Raw genomic sequence first — 18,320 nt, forward strand, 5'->3', positions numbered from 1 at the left:
ACTGGTGAAAGCTACAAGCTCAAAACTAGATAGCTTAAGATAGCATACATGTTTAGCTTAATGGTACCATAGATAAGGATACTTACTTTAGGGTTTATATAAGGCGGCACCTGTGAGATATTCTCTATACCACCTATAGTAGGCAAGGTCCACAGTAACGCCCATGGTTCATAGTAAAACTTGATCACTCGTAGTAGAATGTGGTAAGCTACAACAAACTCCAGTTTGATCGCAATCTGATGGGGGTGTAAAGAGTGCACTACACATTCTGACACTCACATGGCCAAGGTTTAAAATCCCTATACCGACTCAATCTAATTGACAAGTTAGTTATAGTTCCTAATAGTTTAGGAAACTTTCACCATTATGCACTTAATAGGCATATTAGTAGTTCATGATATTAAAAAGAATAACAATCACTCTCAATTATCAATAAAGTTAGCAAGCTTAAAAAGCAAAATTGGAATTTTACTAACAGTTTAGTATGTTCTTACTTACTGAGTGTTTGCCACTCACCTTTCCTTATTTTGTTAGTTTTGTAGCTAATAAAGATGAGTAATGGTAGCGACACAGGATTTTGGTAGGCATGGACAAAGAAGGGTGATTATGTCACTTTTAGTTTACAGGTGTAATAACATTTTTAGTAATTGATTTTCAAAAATAAATTCATCTCTCCTTAGTTCTTTTTTTTTTTTCATTTTTATTTTACTTTACTCTTGAATCTTGAGAATTTATGTTGTTAAATAGAAACGTTAATTGTATGTCTTTCGGTTTTCATTAATTAAAATTATTGATTATTTTTATCTTCATTTAATTTAATTACAATAATGGCCAAAATTAGTGATACTTCCTATAAAAGGTAGTACTTCTAGATGAGGTGTTACAATTAGTATTAAAGCATGATTTCGGTATCCAAAGGGGTTTTACGAAAGTTTTGGAAGAAAAAGACATATGCCACTCATATCAAATTAACCACACTCGTAGCCAATCATGTAAGTTTAGTTTATATTTTCGACTGAATTAAGAAACGTTAGTAACCTATATAAGTTTTCATGATTCATAATAAGATGATCCAGAAGATTGAATGGTAATGGCTAGGGCAATCAATAAAAGGCCTAAGCTTTAGATATGGCTCCTCTAACCTCTCAATATGGATTGAATGTTGTAGACATCCAAAACCTAATGCAAAAGTACTTAGGGAGGCTAGCACAGAGAGTAAGTAGAGGATGTTGCAACGAGGAATTGACCTGAAATCTTAACAAGTAGAGAGGTTAGAGACTTTAGGCACACGTGCAAGGATGGTGCAATATACCTCTTTGAGCAAGTTGCTAATAGCAAATAAGTGTTTTACAACTTGAAAAACATCCTTCCCCACTATTTCCCAAGCCTATTTAAAGAAAAGGCTTTATAACCATCTATCCCTAGTGCTTTATTGTTATCCGTGGAAAATATAGTCTTTTTGATCTCTTCTTCCGAGATAGGGTTACCATGCTAAGGGTTATATCTCTAGGTACATGATAATGGGTTAAATTTGTAAAGTCTCCTCACTCACTTCATCAAGGTCGGGAGTCGAAACAAACTGAGAAAAATAGCCTATAAACTCTTCTTTAATTTTATCTTTGTTATAAGAAAATGAACCATCTTTAAGCTAGATACCCCTTAAAGAGTTCTAATTTCTCCTACAATTCAATTTTTTAAAAGAAGTAGTTGTACATTGTTCTCCTTTCTTAAGCCACAACACTTTGGATTTTTGCCTTGCAAGAGTCTCCTCTACATTACTTAGTCTACATGAGGTTCTCATTCTCTCTTTTTCCTATTGGATCAAATTACCATCTAAGGGGTTTTCTTGAAGTCTCCCTTACACCAAATCAAGCACTTCTTTAGCCTTTTTAACCCATTCAAAGATGTCCCAAAATTCTTTCTTATTCAATTCTTTGTAAAGAAAGTTTGAGTCTTTTAAGTTTTGTTGTTAGTCTAAACATTGGACTTCCTTCAACATCCTCCTTCCAACTTTCTCTAACTATTTCAAGGAATCTCTCATGGTAAGCCCACATATTAAAGAATTTAAAAAGGGTTTTCCTACTTTCTTCTTTCATGCCATAATTAACCATACAAGGTTAGTGATCAGAAAGGGATTGATTAAGGAAGGTGGGGAGTAAAAAAGGAGATTAATTTTCTAGCCATCATTCATAAGGGCCCAATCAAGTTTACAAGATATATATTCATCTCTTTGGCTATAATTTGTAACATCCGAATTCAGGTGTGTCAGTAAACTCCACTTCCAAAATTATCCCTAGAGTTGATTTTATAACTTGTTGTGTAAAGAAATTACAAAAGAATCATAGAAAACTACTAAATGAGCAATATTTTTCAAAGAGGGTAAAATGGTCATTTTATAAAGATTCAAGGGACAAAGTGGAAATTAAAATTGAATGGCACACTTGAAATTATATGGTGGTGCTAAGGGTTTTTGGTAATTGGCTAAGGATAAAATAGTAATTTATGGAAAAGGTTAAGGGCAAAATGGTCCAAAAGGCTTATAAACTTATGCCTATTCATTTTCCCTTTCATTTTAGCCGAGAACTCCATGATTTTAGCTAAGTTTTTTCCCTTAACCAAAATTCACCAAAAAACCTAGCTAAACTACCTAATTTCCAGAGGCTCCAGTTATAAAAAGTGTAGATCTGTCAATTCTGATCAGTTCTAAGGTAAGAAATTTAATTTTTAAGATATGTCAAGTTTAGGGTTTTGATGGATGCTCATATTTTTGGTTGATTAAGGTTGCCAGAAAGAAGAAAAGAAGGTGAATAAGCTTAAATCATCTATTTAGCAAATAAAAGGTAAGAATTTCATACTTTACATACTTGAAGTAAATTTGAGTTAAGTTATTTAAATAACCTCTACTTATATAAGTGTGTAAGGTATTAGAATTAAGGTGATTTATGCTTAAAAGGATAAAGAAATTCATTAGGATTCAGGATGTAATTTTTGGACATAAGGGTAAAAAGGTAAATTTTGGCCATAAGGGCAAAAATGTCATTTTATGCAATATAGGTTAATGTTGCTTAATTATGTGCATGTTATGTGAAATAACCCTTATATTAAGCCTATATTGTATAATTGAAACTAAATTGAGGCATGATATATATATATATATATATATATATATATATATATATATATATATATATATATATATATATGCATGAGAAAATAATATGATGTTTGAGAAGAAATGAAAAGAATAAGGGAAAATAACAAATGCGCATATTTCATATTATGGTTATATATGCATACATGAGGAATCATAACATATGCATGATTTAGAAAAAATAAAGAAAGAGGAAAAATATTTTCTAAGTCATGCATGCTTTTATAATGACTCATATGATACAGGAAAGCAGAAAATATACTTAAAATCCTTACATGCCAGCTGTACTGTGTGGACAACAAAGAAAATAATCGGTTATACTGTGTGGACAACCAGCTGTACTGTGTGGACAACAAAGAAAAAATATCAGTTGTACTGTGTGGACAGCAAAGAAAAATATTAGCTGTACTGTGTGGACAGCAAAGAAAAAAAATATGCGTGTAAGAGAGAATTATACTTTGTATGGTGACTGCAAGTACTGTCATATGTAGTCTAGACCAGTCAATGAGAAAGAGAGAAAAAAAAAATTAGTAAATATTTTATGAAAGTCATTTGCATTAGAATTATGCATACAAGCCTGTGTGGCTGATAAAGAGTTGAGAAAGATGTATGATCAGAAAATAGAAATGTCATGGCACTTATACATGCATAAATCATAATGAGTGAATCATATCTATATAGTAAGGAAATGAATAAATATGGGAAAGAAAAGAATTATGATACGTGTTAAATGCGTGTTCTGTGTTAATTATTTTGTGGTAAATAGCTCAGACACGCTGAGTATGGAAAAGATTAGAAAAGATTAGTACTGGTATAAAATACTTTGAGTATTGAGTATGATTTTCTTACTGAGCCATAGTCGCTCACTCCGTTTAATTTAATATTTTACAGGTAAAAGGTTACAGCAAAGGTTCCAGCAAAGGTTCCCGGGGAGCACTAATGAGACATGCGGCTGAGGGATGAAAGCACTATATTGTTATTGATTTATATGTTTTGATGTATATGTGAATATATGCATATATATATATATATACTTGATGTAAATATTGATGGATATGTATATATATATATATGGTTAGTTATGAAAATTAATTATAAAGTTTCTGTGGGTAATAATTTTTATAATTGTTATTATTATGTATTTATTTTACTAATTGTGATTAAGTTGATGAAAATCCAGTCGATTGGTAGGACTGGTTTGTGTGAATTGCAAATTGGGAGTGTTACAGGACATAATGAAAAAGAGAAAAATATTCCCCGGGCCCTCTAAAATAGGGGAACTCTTGCCATTTTTCTGTAACACACCAATGGTTAGGAGAGGTTACATAATTACTCCAAGTCCAGTGCCTTCCCACATATCTAAGGTCTTTTAGCCCAATTTCCGTACAACATCTACTAAAATCATCACTAGAGTCTAACCTATTAGTCCCATATTTTTTCTCATTTTGGTTTCTTATTGCATTAAAATCTCTCATTACAATCCAAGGTTTATCCTCTAGGTCATCTGCCAAGTACACTAGCTCATTCCAAAGGGATTTTCTTTTAAATGGGCAATTAAAGCATAAATAAATGACAGAGAAAAGGAACTCACCTTTAAAATTAGTAGCTTCACAGTGGATACCTTGAATGGATTTTTCGAGGACCTTTAGCTAAACCATCTCTTTGTTCCACCCTACCCATATTCTTCCCCCTGAGCAATCCTTATAATTGCATGAAACTTCCTAATCACCAAAAATAACTTCTCTAATTCTCCTTGCATTATTCTTTTTTACTCTAGTTTTGATAAGTCCCATAATTGAGAATTTATTCTTCTTAATAAAACACCTTATCTTCTTTTGTTTTAAAGGGGAATTAAAGCCATTTATATTCCAAGCAACCATAATCATTTCTCACCTTGATTTGGGGAGGTAGACATTTTGCTACTCTTTGCCAATTTTCTTCTCTAACTCTTTGTTTGTGTACCCATCACTCCCTTCTTTAGCTCTTTCTCATCCATTTTCAAATTCTATCCAAAAGACTTGATCTCTAGAGATATTAAAAGTTTTGAGTTTGATTCATTTCTGATTTTATTCCTACCATTTTCCACAGATTTGTCCATCCAAGTATGAGGAATTTGGTTATTCATAACCGAATCTCTCGAGTCATCTTCCATAGAGTTTCGATTATTCTCTAAGATTTTTTCTATGCTAGAGTCATTATTACTGCCTTTTGCCCTCCCTGAACAATTTTCATTTTACATAGTCTAGGCCTTATGATTTCCTATCTCATTCAATTTCTCCAAAGTTTCAAATCTACTACTACTTTCTGATCTATCTTCATTAGTTCCCACAATACTTTTTCCTTTGGAAACCTTGGAGGGAATAATTTTAGGAACACTTTCGGTAGTTTCTATTTGATTAGTTTTTAAGTATAGATATTTCCCTGCTTTCTTCATCAAATTTTTCCCTCTTCAAATTAAGTGATTGCTTATAATGTCTTCCTTCGCCATAATCACGCATTCCCCTATAGCAAGCCCAAAACAATTATATTTGCTACATTCAAATTGTTTCCAGTTGCACTCAAGCCTAATCACAATCTTGTCTCCATTAAGAAGTTGTATGTCTATAGAGTCTGGGTAAGATGAATCCACTGCATTCTCCACACAAATTCTAGCATATTCAAGATGAATTCCTTCATTTGTGATCGAGTCCATATAAAGAGGTTTCCCCACTACACTTGCAAGGCAACGCAAACCGTTCAAAGTCTAAAATTTCAATGGAATTCCAAAGAATTTAATCCACACAACCATGGATTTAATGTCATTAACCATCATAGGAAGATTTAAAGCCCATTTTCTAACTAGAGAAGACATTCCTCTAATATTCTAAGGTCATTTTTCAACTACTTTTGAGACCCTATCATCATCTTTGAATATTAAAATAGACATACCTTGACTTAAGAGGTTATATTGCATAAACCAAAATTCACCCACATCTTTTCAAGGTGTTTTTTAACCAACATAAAAAGGGGTCTTTTGCCTAAAAAGAACCTTATAGCACAATGCTTCCACTTATCTAAACCTAATTTTGTAATTTCCTCCAAGGGAGTAACACAAATTCTACCATTCACCATGGAGGAAAATGACCTGAGGTATTCCAAGAGAACACCAAGTTTTTTTGTCACAAATAAAACCATTCCATAAGGACCTATTGATAGAGGGAAGAGGAGAACCATCACTAACCTTTGAGGTGACCATTGAAAGAGGCATCAAAGTTACCAGGAAAAAGCATGAAGTAAGAGAAACAGAGCAAAATACAAAAAAGGCCAAAAAAAGTACTTCAAGAAAGAACCAAAAAAATAAAAGACTAAGAACTTAGTTCATATTGCATGAAACAAATGAAAACATCAATACAAGAATGCCACCTCAGTAAAACAAGAAAAATAAAAGAAAACAAAAATTGTTACATCATACCAACCAAAAAAAAAAAACTATATCAACTCCAACAAGCCTGCAAAATCATAGCACAATACTTAATATACAGAAGCATGAAATGTCAACTTTGAATAGCCTATTAGAAAGATAGGTCTAGAGCCATACGCTCGAGGGAAGGAAACCAAAATTTGAAAAACTAAATGGCATAACCAAGGGGGAACCAGAGAGAATACCAAAACCACCACAAGACCTGGCAAACATTCTCAACACCATAAAAGAATGGAAAAACCACCTATAAGAAAGAAGGATATAAGAACTAGAACAACACCAGGGCCTTATCATAGAGCATCAAAAAAGGCTAGAAACAAGATGGCTAAAAACAAAAAACTTGGCCAAATGACACCCTAAAGAGAAAGAACCTAAGACACCTAATAAAATAATAAAGAATAGAAAATAAAATTTTCATTAGAGCTCAATGAGGTCTCTGATTGGGAAGGTTGGCACTAGAAGGGCCATCAACTAGACATAAGATACAGTTGAATAGAGGACAGGTTAAAAATGGGGGATATGAAAGACATGGGTTTTAGTAAAAAGGAAGAGAACATTTTAGAGAGAGAACTATAAAGGATTACTTGTGTAAAAAGGGTTTTTGTTCAAAGACAATCAGTTATCTTCGACAGTATTCATAGATATGATGAACAAAGTGTTCCAAGATTGCCTCAACAAGTTCATTGTGGGTTTTATTGATGATATATTAGTGTACTCTTGGAATCAAGAGGAACATGAGGCTCACTTGAGATTTGTGTCATAGACATTGAAGGACAGACAATTGTATGATAAATTCTTGAAGTATGAGTTTTGGGTGTATTAGATGGCATTCCTTGAATATACGATTTCAATTAATGGTATCTCGATAGACTCAAGTAAGATTAAGGTTGTGTTAGAGTGGTAGAGGCCGAAGACAACTAAAGAGCTATAAAGTTTTATGGGATTGTTTAGGTACTACAAACAATTTATGAAGGGTTTTGCTAAATTGGATTAACCATTAATAAGGTTGACTCGTAGTAATGTTTCCTTCAAATGGTTTGATTCTTGTGAGAAGAGTTTTTAAGAACTGAAAAGAAGATTGATATTTACTCTTATTTTAACCTTGTTGATCGATGATGAGGATTATGATATTTATACAAATGCATCTCACTAAGGTTTGGGAGTTGTTTTGATGCAGATAGGAAAACTAATTGCATATGCCTCTTACTAACTCAAGGACTATGACACTAGGTAACCTGCTCATGATTTAAAGTTAGTCGCATTTGTTTTTGCTTTGAAGATTTTTCCAATATTATTTGTACAAGGTTAAATGCAATATCTACACGGATCATAAGAGTTTAAAGTACTTGTTCACCTAGAAAAATTTAAATATGAGATAAATGAGGTGGTTGGAGCTAATAAAAGACTATGACTATGATATCAGAAAGACCACCAAGGTAAAGCACTGTTGTGGCGAATGCTTTGTGATGCAAACTTCAACGACAATGCATGAAACCCAATCAAGAATTGATCTTTGTCCAGAGTTCCACCTTGACCTAACACGAATGAAATTTACACGAACCTTGGTATAGACTAGTGAATAAAACGCCATAAGGGAAGAACCTAGATAAGTTCTTGATAGTTTTGAATCAAGAAGTTGAAATCTTGAAACAAGGTTGAAACCCATGGTTACTGTTCATTCTTCCAAAAAAATTGTTTTTTTTAAAATGGTGTCTACAAACCCTAAAGGCCTAACTTGACCTTAACCTAATAGAAAAATCAATTTACCTAAACCTATTAACTAATTAAATGCCTAATAACCTAAGTTAAAAACTAACATGACATTTGAGCTTTAAAAATAACTAATTTAAGTAGCCTATTACATAACACATAACTTAAATAAAAGCTTGGACTTTAATAAAACAAGTCTTAGCCCATTATAATAATAATAATAATAATAACAACATAATCCTAAGCCTAACTAAGGCATGCTTGGATGTCTTCCCTTGAATGCTTCTTCGACAACTGAATATGACATGTTACTCTTGGATTAGGTTTTTATCCCTTATGGTCGATTTCTTTACTTCTTGAATTGAGAACTAGATCAAATTAACTAGTCCCTCAGTGTCTTCCTTAACCTAATTGGCCTCCATGATGCTTAACTTAGACCAAAGCTCTTTAATGAGTCTATTTAAGGCTTGTTGCAACTTTTTGGCTTGACTTCTCGTAATTGGTCCTATTGGTATTTGAAATGGATCAACCTCGTGGCTTGGTGCTTTGATCAGTGCTCTGATGATGTCTCCATCACTTTGAGTAGGAAAGTCATGTTATGTCAGATTACTACTCATAGAAAGTTATACTAAGAACTGGTAAGGGAGTAGATAGAGCTAATTTTTGGACTAATATTGGGTTATAGATTTAGTTGGCTTTGTTGGATGAGATTCGTATTGCTTAAATGATATATGATTGGTGTGTACAAATAAGGTAGAGAGTTACTAAGGGTACCAAGGTAGATTTTAATGTAATTAAAGATATGTTGAGATTTCAAGGCTGGATTGTTGTTCCTTGTGATGATGGTTTGAGGACTAAGATTCTTAGGAGACTCAGAATTCTCTTTACACTATTCACCGTAAGAGTGTAAAGATGTATCAAGATCTAAGGAGGTTGTTTTGGTGGTTTGGTATGAATAAAAATGTGGTTGATTTTGTGGCTAAGTGTTAAATGTGTCAAAAAGTTAAGGCTAAACATTATAGATTATTTAGATTGTTACAACTTTTGAGTATTCTTAAGTAAAAATGGGAACACATTTCAATAGATTTTATGGTTGGATTGTTGAGCGTTAAAGGTGGATATATTACTTTGTGAGTCATAATGGACTGGTTAACCAAGTCAACTTATTTCATTCTTGTCAAGGATAATATCAACACTCATCAGTTAGTTCAGATTTATGTCAGGTAGATAGTGAGACTTTATAGAGTGCCGCAGACTTTAGTGTCAGACAGAGACACGAGATTTGTTTTGACTTCTTGGTAAAGTTTACAGAGGTCTTTGGATACAAGATTGGCATTCGATACTACTTATCATCCTCAAATTGAGAAGGTGAATCAAGTGATCAAGAACATGTTAAAGGCATGTTATTTGAAATAAAGAACAAATTAGATTGATATGTTGCCACTTATGGAATTTGTATATAATAATAGTTATCATACAACCATCTAGGATGAGATAGCAAGAGAAATGTTTTATCATAGGCTTTGGGACCAAAAATGTCCCAGAAGATGATTAAGAATGTCAAACTTATCAAGAAAATGATGAGACAAGTGTAGGATTACCAAAAGAGTTATGTTGATTAAAGGAGGCAAGACTTGGAATTTGAGGTGGATGATAAAGTCTTTGTGAAAGTTGCCCCCTATAAAAATGTGATGAGATTTGACCGAAGAAGAAAGTTAGCTCTGAGGTATGTAGGACTGTTTAGGATTCTAAAGTGTGTAGGTAAGCTTGTCTACAAGCTTGCATTGCCAACAAGTATGGATTATGTACACAATGTGTTCCATATGTAATTGTTGCGCAAGTACATTAGTGATTTGACTCATGTTTTGAGAATAGAGGATATGAAGTTTGAGGATAATATAACACTCACAGGTATGCCCAAAGGTATTCTTGTCTTTTGCCTTTTTGAATTTCTTTATTTATTGTATATAGGTGATTTCGGGATTGCACAATCATATGGGAAAACCACATGTAGGGGGGGTGATGACAAGGGCAAAATGGTCTTTTTTGCCAAGTACATGGAACTTTTCTGAGTCTAGGAGACACACATGCCCATTTAGATTGGTTTACATACTTATGTATGGTCAACGTGTTAGAATTTTAAATAAAAATTAGTTTCGCAATGATTTAAAAAGTTATCATTATTGGATAACAACATACACGTTCATGTATATGGTCTACATGGTCATGCACAGTGTGTTACATATAAAAAATAAAAGAACTCAAACACGTTTTGGCTCATTATTCTTACATCTTTTAGAAATTTTCAAGAGAGAGTTGAGAGGATTTCAAAGTCTTGGGAGCCTAGCACACAAGAGAAGTTGCTAGAGACCATTTTTTGCCATGAAAAGATCAAGTTCTTCAACTGGAAGAAAGGTAAGCAGGCAACTCTCATCTTGATTAATGTGTTATTCGAACCTATGATCCAAATGATAGATTTTGTATGTGAGAATGATTTCATGGACATGTTTAAGGTATTTATGCATTTATGGTGATTAACTTTAGGGTTAAACAATGGTATATTCATAGATGAGAGTTTAGTTTAATAATCCATGTAGGTGTGCTATAGTATGCTACTAAGATGATATTTGGTACTACTTTAGTTAAACTACATATCAGGGCTATTTAGTGATTGTATTTGAAGAGTTGATTGCTTATGATAGATAATTGAGAAGTTTTATTCTATCATCCTATTTTTCATAAAAGGTAAAGGAGTAGGTAATTTTTCCATCTTTCTCCTTTTGAGCTTGTATATCTTGATTCCTTCTCTTTCATCGTGTATGATACTTATTTGCATCTTCATCTTCATCTATTTTTTTTTTCACCATCCTCTAGAGCTAGAGGAAGATGTCACTACCTTAGACTATTACATATCTAGAGGAAAATAGGAAGATGGAATAGGATGATGCAAGCATCATACATGGAGAAATTCTTGTACCTTGCTATCTTGCTTGGATTTGTCAAACATAATGAGTTAGTTTGTTATTTTCGATTTTCCTTTAATACATATACTTAATTACCAAAAAAATAAGTAGTCCATGAATACAATGTTTTCAGACCTAGTTTGGTTTGGTCTGCGTAGTGATTTATATATGATTAAAAATTTACATATATATTAAATAGAATTAATCAAAAAGAAAATCAATTTTGTCTGATTACATATTTATATATATATAAATAGAGATTTTGATATTGTAGGGATTATACAATGAATTTATTATTTTTCTTTTTAAAGGAAAAAACTTGTTTTTATCTATATAAAAGTTATTCATTTATCAAATTGTGTCATAAAATTGAAAAGATAACATGAAATAATAAATTTTTTATATTAAATTTAGTAGAATCAAATAAGCGCAATAGAGAATGACGGTTATTCTACTTACCCAAAAAAAAAAAAAGCCTATTTTCAAAATACCAACCTATGATCTTGCTTAATTTATTTTAATACGCATTATTTTTAGAAAGCATTATATATTTTTTCTATGAGGGTTTTGATGTTTTGATGGTCTTTGATAATTAAGAACTTTATTTTTTAAAATGAATTGATGTTGATCTATTTTTCATAATTAAATTAGATGTCACTGAAATTAAGCAGTTCCCTTATGAACAAGAAGGGTTTTATAATTAAAAAAAAAAAATAGGCTGATGCGACAATAGATCATTTAGAGCATTTTAATGTATAGTCATCTTGATTCCATGCTTTACGTGCTAACTGATTAATTTTAACAAATATTGAAACCATTTAATTTAAAATTATTTAACTATATAATAATATGTTAACCCATTTTAATACATAAGGTATTACTGTTTCTTTAAAACTTGCTTTGACTCTAAATTTACAATGTTTAACCCTTCATTAAAAGGTTTTTTTTCTTTTTTTGCATAACAAATTCAAAAATTTTGCAGGGTTTTGTTTTCTGCTCCGTCATGCGCTTTTTAAGCCTTTTTTGTCATTATCAATCAAAGCCCCATTTCACAATATTTTGCTACTCTCAATTCCAGAGCAAACAAAAACAACCCCAAATTGATAATAGATGCTTCTTCACCCTATTTCAAGTCCAATACTGGCAAAACTTTCTTATGATCTTCCGGTCATTAAGCAAAAGATCGATATCTCTTCATTTCTTTCCTTTTGATGGTAAAAGTATATCTATTTCTTGCTTCATTGACTTGTTCATGTATGATTAAAAAAAAAAAAAAAATAGTTCACCTAGTCAATCTCTCCTTCCTCGATGTCCTTGAGAGGATTTGGAACAATTGGCGGTTCCGCTTCTTCCTCTTCATCATCGTCTTTCATGTATAAACCAAGTTGTTCCAATGGATTGCTGCCTCTGAACTTGAAACTACCCAAGCCATCCTGAGAGTGGTCAGGGCTAGTCTCATCAACAGAGCTTGGTAAATGTTCGGCAGGGGCAGTCCTAAGCATTTCTAAGTCTTCGAGGAAACGAGAATTCTCATTAATTTCAACCGTCTTCTCCATCTGCACAAATACGAGAGATTGTCCTGGTAAAATCCAGAATGAGGATTAAGTAGTACATAGTTTTGCAGACCAAGGCATATTGTTGTTTCCCATTTACCTTCAGCAATGCCTGTCGTGCAGCTTCTCTCTCAACCTCTCTCTTTCGTTTAGCCTCAGCTGCAGCTTCTTCTTCAGCTTGCCTTCTAGCCTCTTCAGCAGCATTTGCTTCTGCTTGCAATCGAACCTTTTCTGGATAGAACAGAAACCATTATTATCTATGACTCCTCATGCATGCACCAAAAATTCAAATACTCACAAAACATTGCTATATAATAGAACAATAATATAGCTAACAACCTTTCCGTCGCTGTAGTTCAAGTTCCTCTCTCTCCTTACGCAATTTCTCAGGGTCCCCTTTGTCACCCTGATGAAATTGTATCAAATAAAAAAAAAAAATTGAAAATGCTCACAGTACAGACATATTCATACAAGTAACTCAAACAATAACCCCAAATATATAACCAACCTGTGAAAGAGTTTTTTCCCGAGCTTTTAAAATGGTATCTGCAAATCTATTCTTTAATAAAGCAGCCCGATAAAGTTTTCCAGGAGAGACCTGCCTCTCACTGCGAGCACTATCACCTAAATTTTCAGGTAAGAACAATGAGACATTGTTTGAAAACTGCCAGGTGGATAAGGTTTTCCATACTCTTGATCTTACCATCTTGACAATAATCTGACTCAACAGAGCTCGGTTTTTGCTGGGAAGTATGTTCACCCTGATCCAATTCGCTAACAGATTCTGAAAGAGCACGAATGACTAATTTATAAATAAAGAAATACAAATTTCATCCTTTCTTTATAATTGAATAGCAGAAAAAAAATCCATATTAACTGGAAACCAAAAAAAAATAAGATTTACAGAAGGGGGTAAATGTCCAATATGTAGCCGTACAAATACAGGTCAAGACAACTTAAAAGAGAAAAAAAAATCATGTTTGAATGACCAAGACTTTCTAATAGATCCATGAAGAAAACTGTAAATTGTCCCTGTATATACTCATCACCTCCAAATTGCAATCTTGAGGATAAGGGTGCTAAAAGAAACACAAAATTTATGCTAGTAAATATCTCACATCAGACCATCCTAGGGTTGAGCCATACATAATAGTTTCTATAATCATCAACATTGAAAGCAATAACAAGTATAAATTCTTTTCAACATTCAATATAGGGAAACCCAAGTCTAGATTTTGACCAAAACTTGTTTATCAAAGATTACCATCAAACCCAAGTCTAGTAAACAAGTTAAGACCCTAAGGACAATATGAGATATTAATATGGTAAATATTTATATAAGGGAAAGACGGAGAGAGGCTTGAGAACTTATCCCAGTCTGTATTTCAATTCATGACTTCAACCAAAACTGACACTACATTCAAAGGTTTTTCACATAATTTTTAATCCAAAAGGCAAGTCATTCTACCAAATACTTACGATTTCCATCAAAGGGGTTGCCAGTACTTGTCTTCTCATCTAATTGAGCTCCAGAACTCAAGGCTTCTTGTACCTGAAGAAAAAGCTTGAGTGAGTAGAAAGCTGGTTGAATAGAATCATGGAATCTCGCATGAACAGCCAAGAAGGCATAGTAGTTCAGCAGGTGGGACTTAAATGAAAAATTCAATTAGTAACCACCAAACTAAGTATGTACTTTTGAGACATTGATGGGAGTTGACGCTTTAACACCACTAGATTCACTTTCAGTAGAGCTGCTAGAGTCTGAATCTGTGAAGGCACCCAAAAAAAAAAAAAAGTAAGCTATAAAATGAAATAAAATTAATTCAGGAACAACCAAAACCATACTAACATAGAATTGTTATGAGAATAAAAAAAACACATTGTAGAACTACACATAAGTAAAATACCACAGAACAAACAGATTTTGTCCATACAGATAAAATTACAATGGCTTAAATAAGAGAAAAAGAAAATCAACTTAGAATTTAAACAGCCATTGTCACATCATCTCAACTAATTACATTATTTTAGGCTCTTGTATAATCAAATGCACCTATAGATGCTCTTATAATTTCAATTATAAATAATAACAAAAACCCTTCAAATCTGGTCCCCTATATGTCACAATATGGAAGAAAGATATTAAAGAAGATCAAACAAATGGTAAGTTTCTGAAAGAAACTATCACAAAAATTACCCAGCCAGGTATTAGACAAAGCAGGAAAATTGTTATTACCACTGGAGCTGTCTGAACTGACACATTTACTACTTCTAATTCCTGTATCCTTTTCAATCTCCACTGGAGGATAGCTTGAGACAGGAGGCTCATTTCCACCAATATCAATATCCTCATTAGCGGGGTCATCTTCTACAAATCCAAAATAAAGGGAAAAAATAAGTCAATAAGTAGTCCTAATATTTTGCAGAAGGCATTCAGAATTTTAATATATCAGAAAAAAAAAAAAAAAAAAAAAACCTTTGCATTGTTGCATGGATGAATTGCTTAGTCCTGATTCATTCAACAACTGTTACAATGAATAAAAACCCACAATTTGTCACTGGAAAACCCAAAATATAGCAAACGAAGATTTCAAATTGTACATCAACTTAACAATAGCAGAATGATGTACCTCTATTTCACAGGGTTCAGCTCTTGCCAGGTTCTTTTGTTTCTCTTCCATAAAATCATCTAAAAGCTTCCTTAACGTGAACAAGGTATCATCACTGAGCTCATCTATATCAATCTCAATTTCGTCCTCTCCAGTTCCTCCTCCATCAGAACTATGTTCCCTCAAGAAATCAATGATATGCATAGGCATTTCTCCCAGCATAGACTCTAGTTCTTTCCCTAGATTCTGTTTCTCCACAGCAGTCATTACTGGCTTAACAGGCTCCGGTACAATTTCATAGTGCAATGTTTCTATTTTTCTCTTTTTAGCAGTAGGCATTGCCTTAACAGTCCCTACATCAACATAGGGGCCTTTCTTTCTGGGCAATAATTGGGCCTCGGGTGCTGGTAATTTTTTCTCAATAGCTTTCCACCTCGCTTCAAAAAATTTGCGCAGCGTGTCAGCCATAATATGGACATCATTCCCAGGAGGATTATAGGTCATTGCATTACTAAACGTCAGCCTTACATCAGCAAGAAATTCCGATGGACTGGAGTATGCACTTGAAGCTATCTTTCCTTTTATTGTTCCTAAATCCATTGGATGCTTAATAACAGTAAAGTAATCTGGAATGTTCAACTTCACCACATCAACAGGTTTGTTGAAAACCCAGCCATACTGATGAGACATTAACCGTTTCAACAGAGTTTCACACTGTTTCATCAAAAGTATATTTGCAGTGCTCGCTAACAGAGGCTGTATTTTTGCAGACTCTGTCTTTCCTGCAGTACCATGGTTCCATCCATGTCCTTTACTACCGACATTATTCATTTTCTTACCTGGCCCACTCGTCATCACTGAGGATTTTCTTAACTTCTCAACTTGAGGCCCACTTTGACCATTACTACAACTAAGAATATCACTAGAGGAAGATACTGCAATCCCATTTGTTCTTTGCAACTCTACTTTCTTTATAACAATCCGTATCTGTTCAAGTTCAATTCTCAACCTTTTTAGTAGGTCCTTCCTTTCAGGTGGTGATATCTTTGAAAGAGCAAGAATTTGCATGGGAACACCAAAAGCATCTTGGTTGGCAGAATTTATATTAATGCACTTCCTAGTTGGGGCACTTGAATCCTCTGAAGGAGTAATCTCTGTGTCAATCCGTCCTGAGCTACCAGACCCCTCAGATTCACCAGCAGTCTGAAATGTATTATTCCTGTAATACCCTTCTGAGAACCTATCACTCTCCCCCATCATCTTAGCCATAACTTTATTTAAGGTCCTGATACCCAGTGCACAGTAAATCTAGGTATAATCACCAAATTCTGCATGCACATTAACCATGGAGGACATTTATCCTCTCAAATTTCCTTGCAGTCTTAAAATAATAATATTTACCTAAACAATTTATAATGTTTAAGCCATAAACAAACAAATTAATAGACTGAACTGGGTAACATAACACCGTTTCACCATAATGTTTCAATAAATTCACAGATTCATTATTCCAAGAATGTAAAACAGTAGAACAAAAGATACAACCTTTCTTTAATTCGCTTTATCCATTCAATTAGCAACAAAAACAAGGGCCAATTAAATTCTAAGAACATCTAACTTTGTAGTTCTTCAATAAAAATAAACCCTGACTATCTACAGGTTGAATAACTTTAAATTCAAAACGGTACATACACCACAATACTGACTCGACAAAAGAACACTTATCGGGTTTCGAGATCCAAGTAGATCCAACACTTCAACTTGTCTACTAACAAACCAAATAGCAAGAAACCCAGTACAAACTTGAACTTCAAAAAACTTAAAACTGCAAAAAAAAATCAGCAAATACATCATAAAATTCAAATTCCAAGATAACCCAGAACCCCGAATCAATTACCAGTATTAAACCCTCAAAGCAACGAAGTCCCTCGCTGAACACCAACATGAATTGGCTGTAACCCCGAACAAACTTCGATTTGCAGACTACACAGCAGCGGATTGATTTTGATTTCACGATTTAAGGAAACGAGATTCAAAGTGATGAAGTGAGATATAGAGAGAGAAAGACAGTGAGGCTGACAAATATTTAGGGTTTGAGATCGAGTTGAAGATATTTTAGGGTTTGATAATTGGGGATACGGAAAAAAAAAAAGAGAGATTTGAGTGGAATTTTAGGGATTTGAAAGAAGAGGAAAATAAAATAGGGGCTAGCTGAGAGAATAGAGATTTCACGATAAAGAAATAAAATAAATTTATACGAAGGGGGTTTGAGAGATCAATGCCTAATAATAACGAAAAACCTAAGTTACTTTATTATTATTTTATTTTATTATTGCAATTAAATTAATTCGGGTCCTCATATTTGATATATTTAATCTTTAGATTCAATAGAATCTGAAAATAATATCTTGATCATTATTGAATATTGATAAGCCGTGTAAAATGTTTGATTTTTAATGGTTCTTCTAAGCTAAGATTATGTGAATAAAAATAAAATATTGTAAAATCCAATAATTAATCATGTATAATAATCTATGAACATCAATAACATAAGATCCTTGGCTTTCCTCATGAGATGGTAAAGTAGATCGAAGCTTGCATCACAATTCCTTAATTTCTCAATTTGCTTAAATGGGAAATTAGTTGGCTTCTTTAGTAGTTCCAAAAGGTTTGAAACAAGGTGATCATATTTTTCTCTCCCTTTTTGCTATGGTTATGGAGGTTTTATCAGGCCTTCTTGATAAGGTTTCTTGTAACCTTTTGTTCAAATTCAATAAGAAGGAAATTCAATAAACCACCTTTGTTTTATTGATGATCTTATGTTGTTTTGTAAGGCGGATGGAAATTCAATAAAGCTTCCTAAGGAGGCTCTTG

General features: G+C 33.2%; 1 protein-coding gene across 7 annotated transcripts; it reads right to left on the bottom strand.

Annotated features, from left to right (window-relative positions):
- Window positions 1-12,455: 12,455 nt before the first annotated feature.
- Window positions 12,456-17,705, bottom strand: LOC123196047 (transcription factor GTE8-like). Of its 7 annotated transcripts, none has more exons than XM_044609932.1 (11): window positions 17,344-17,700; window positions 15,468-16,774; window positions 15,314-15,362; window positions 15,074-15,205; window positions 14,531-14,604; window positions 14,317-14,389; window positions 13,541-13,621; window positions 13,346-13,461; window positions 13,177-13,243; window positions 12,938-13,068; window positions 12,456-12,840 (listed from the first exon to the last, which is right to left on the bottom strand). In XM_044609932.1, the coding sequence occupies exons 2-11, from the start codon at window positions 16,713-16,715 to the stop codon at window positions 12,571-12,573; spliced, it is 2,241 nt and encodes a 746-aa protein (XP_044465867.1). In that variant the 5' UTR covers window positions 16,716-16,774; window positions 17,344-17,700; the 3' UTR covers window positions 12,456-12,570. The 7 variants fall into 7 exon arrangements, 5 of the variants coding, with proteins under 5 accessions (XP_044465867.1, XP_044465868.1, XP_044465869.1 ...); XM_044609933.1 differs by having other exon boundaries at window positions 15,468-17,271; XM_044609934.1 differs by having other exon boundaries at window positions 15,074-15,202; window positions 15,468-17,701.
- Window positions 17,706-18,320: the final 615 nt, after the last annotated feature.

The sequence above is a fragment of the Mangifera indica genome, chromosome 14 (genome assembly GCF_011075055.1).
Source record: "Mangifera indica cultivar Alphonso chromosome 14, CATAS_Mindica_2.1, whole genome shotgun sequence".
Classification (NCBI taxonomy): Eukaryota; Viridiplantae; Streptophyta; class Magnoliopsida; order Sapindales; family Anacardiaceae; genus Mangifera; species Mangifera indica.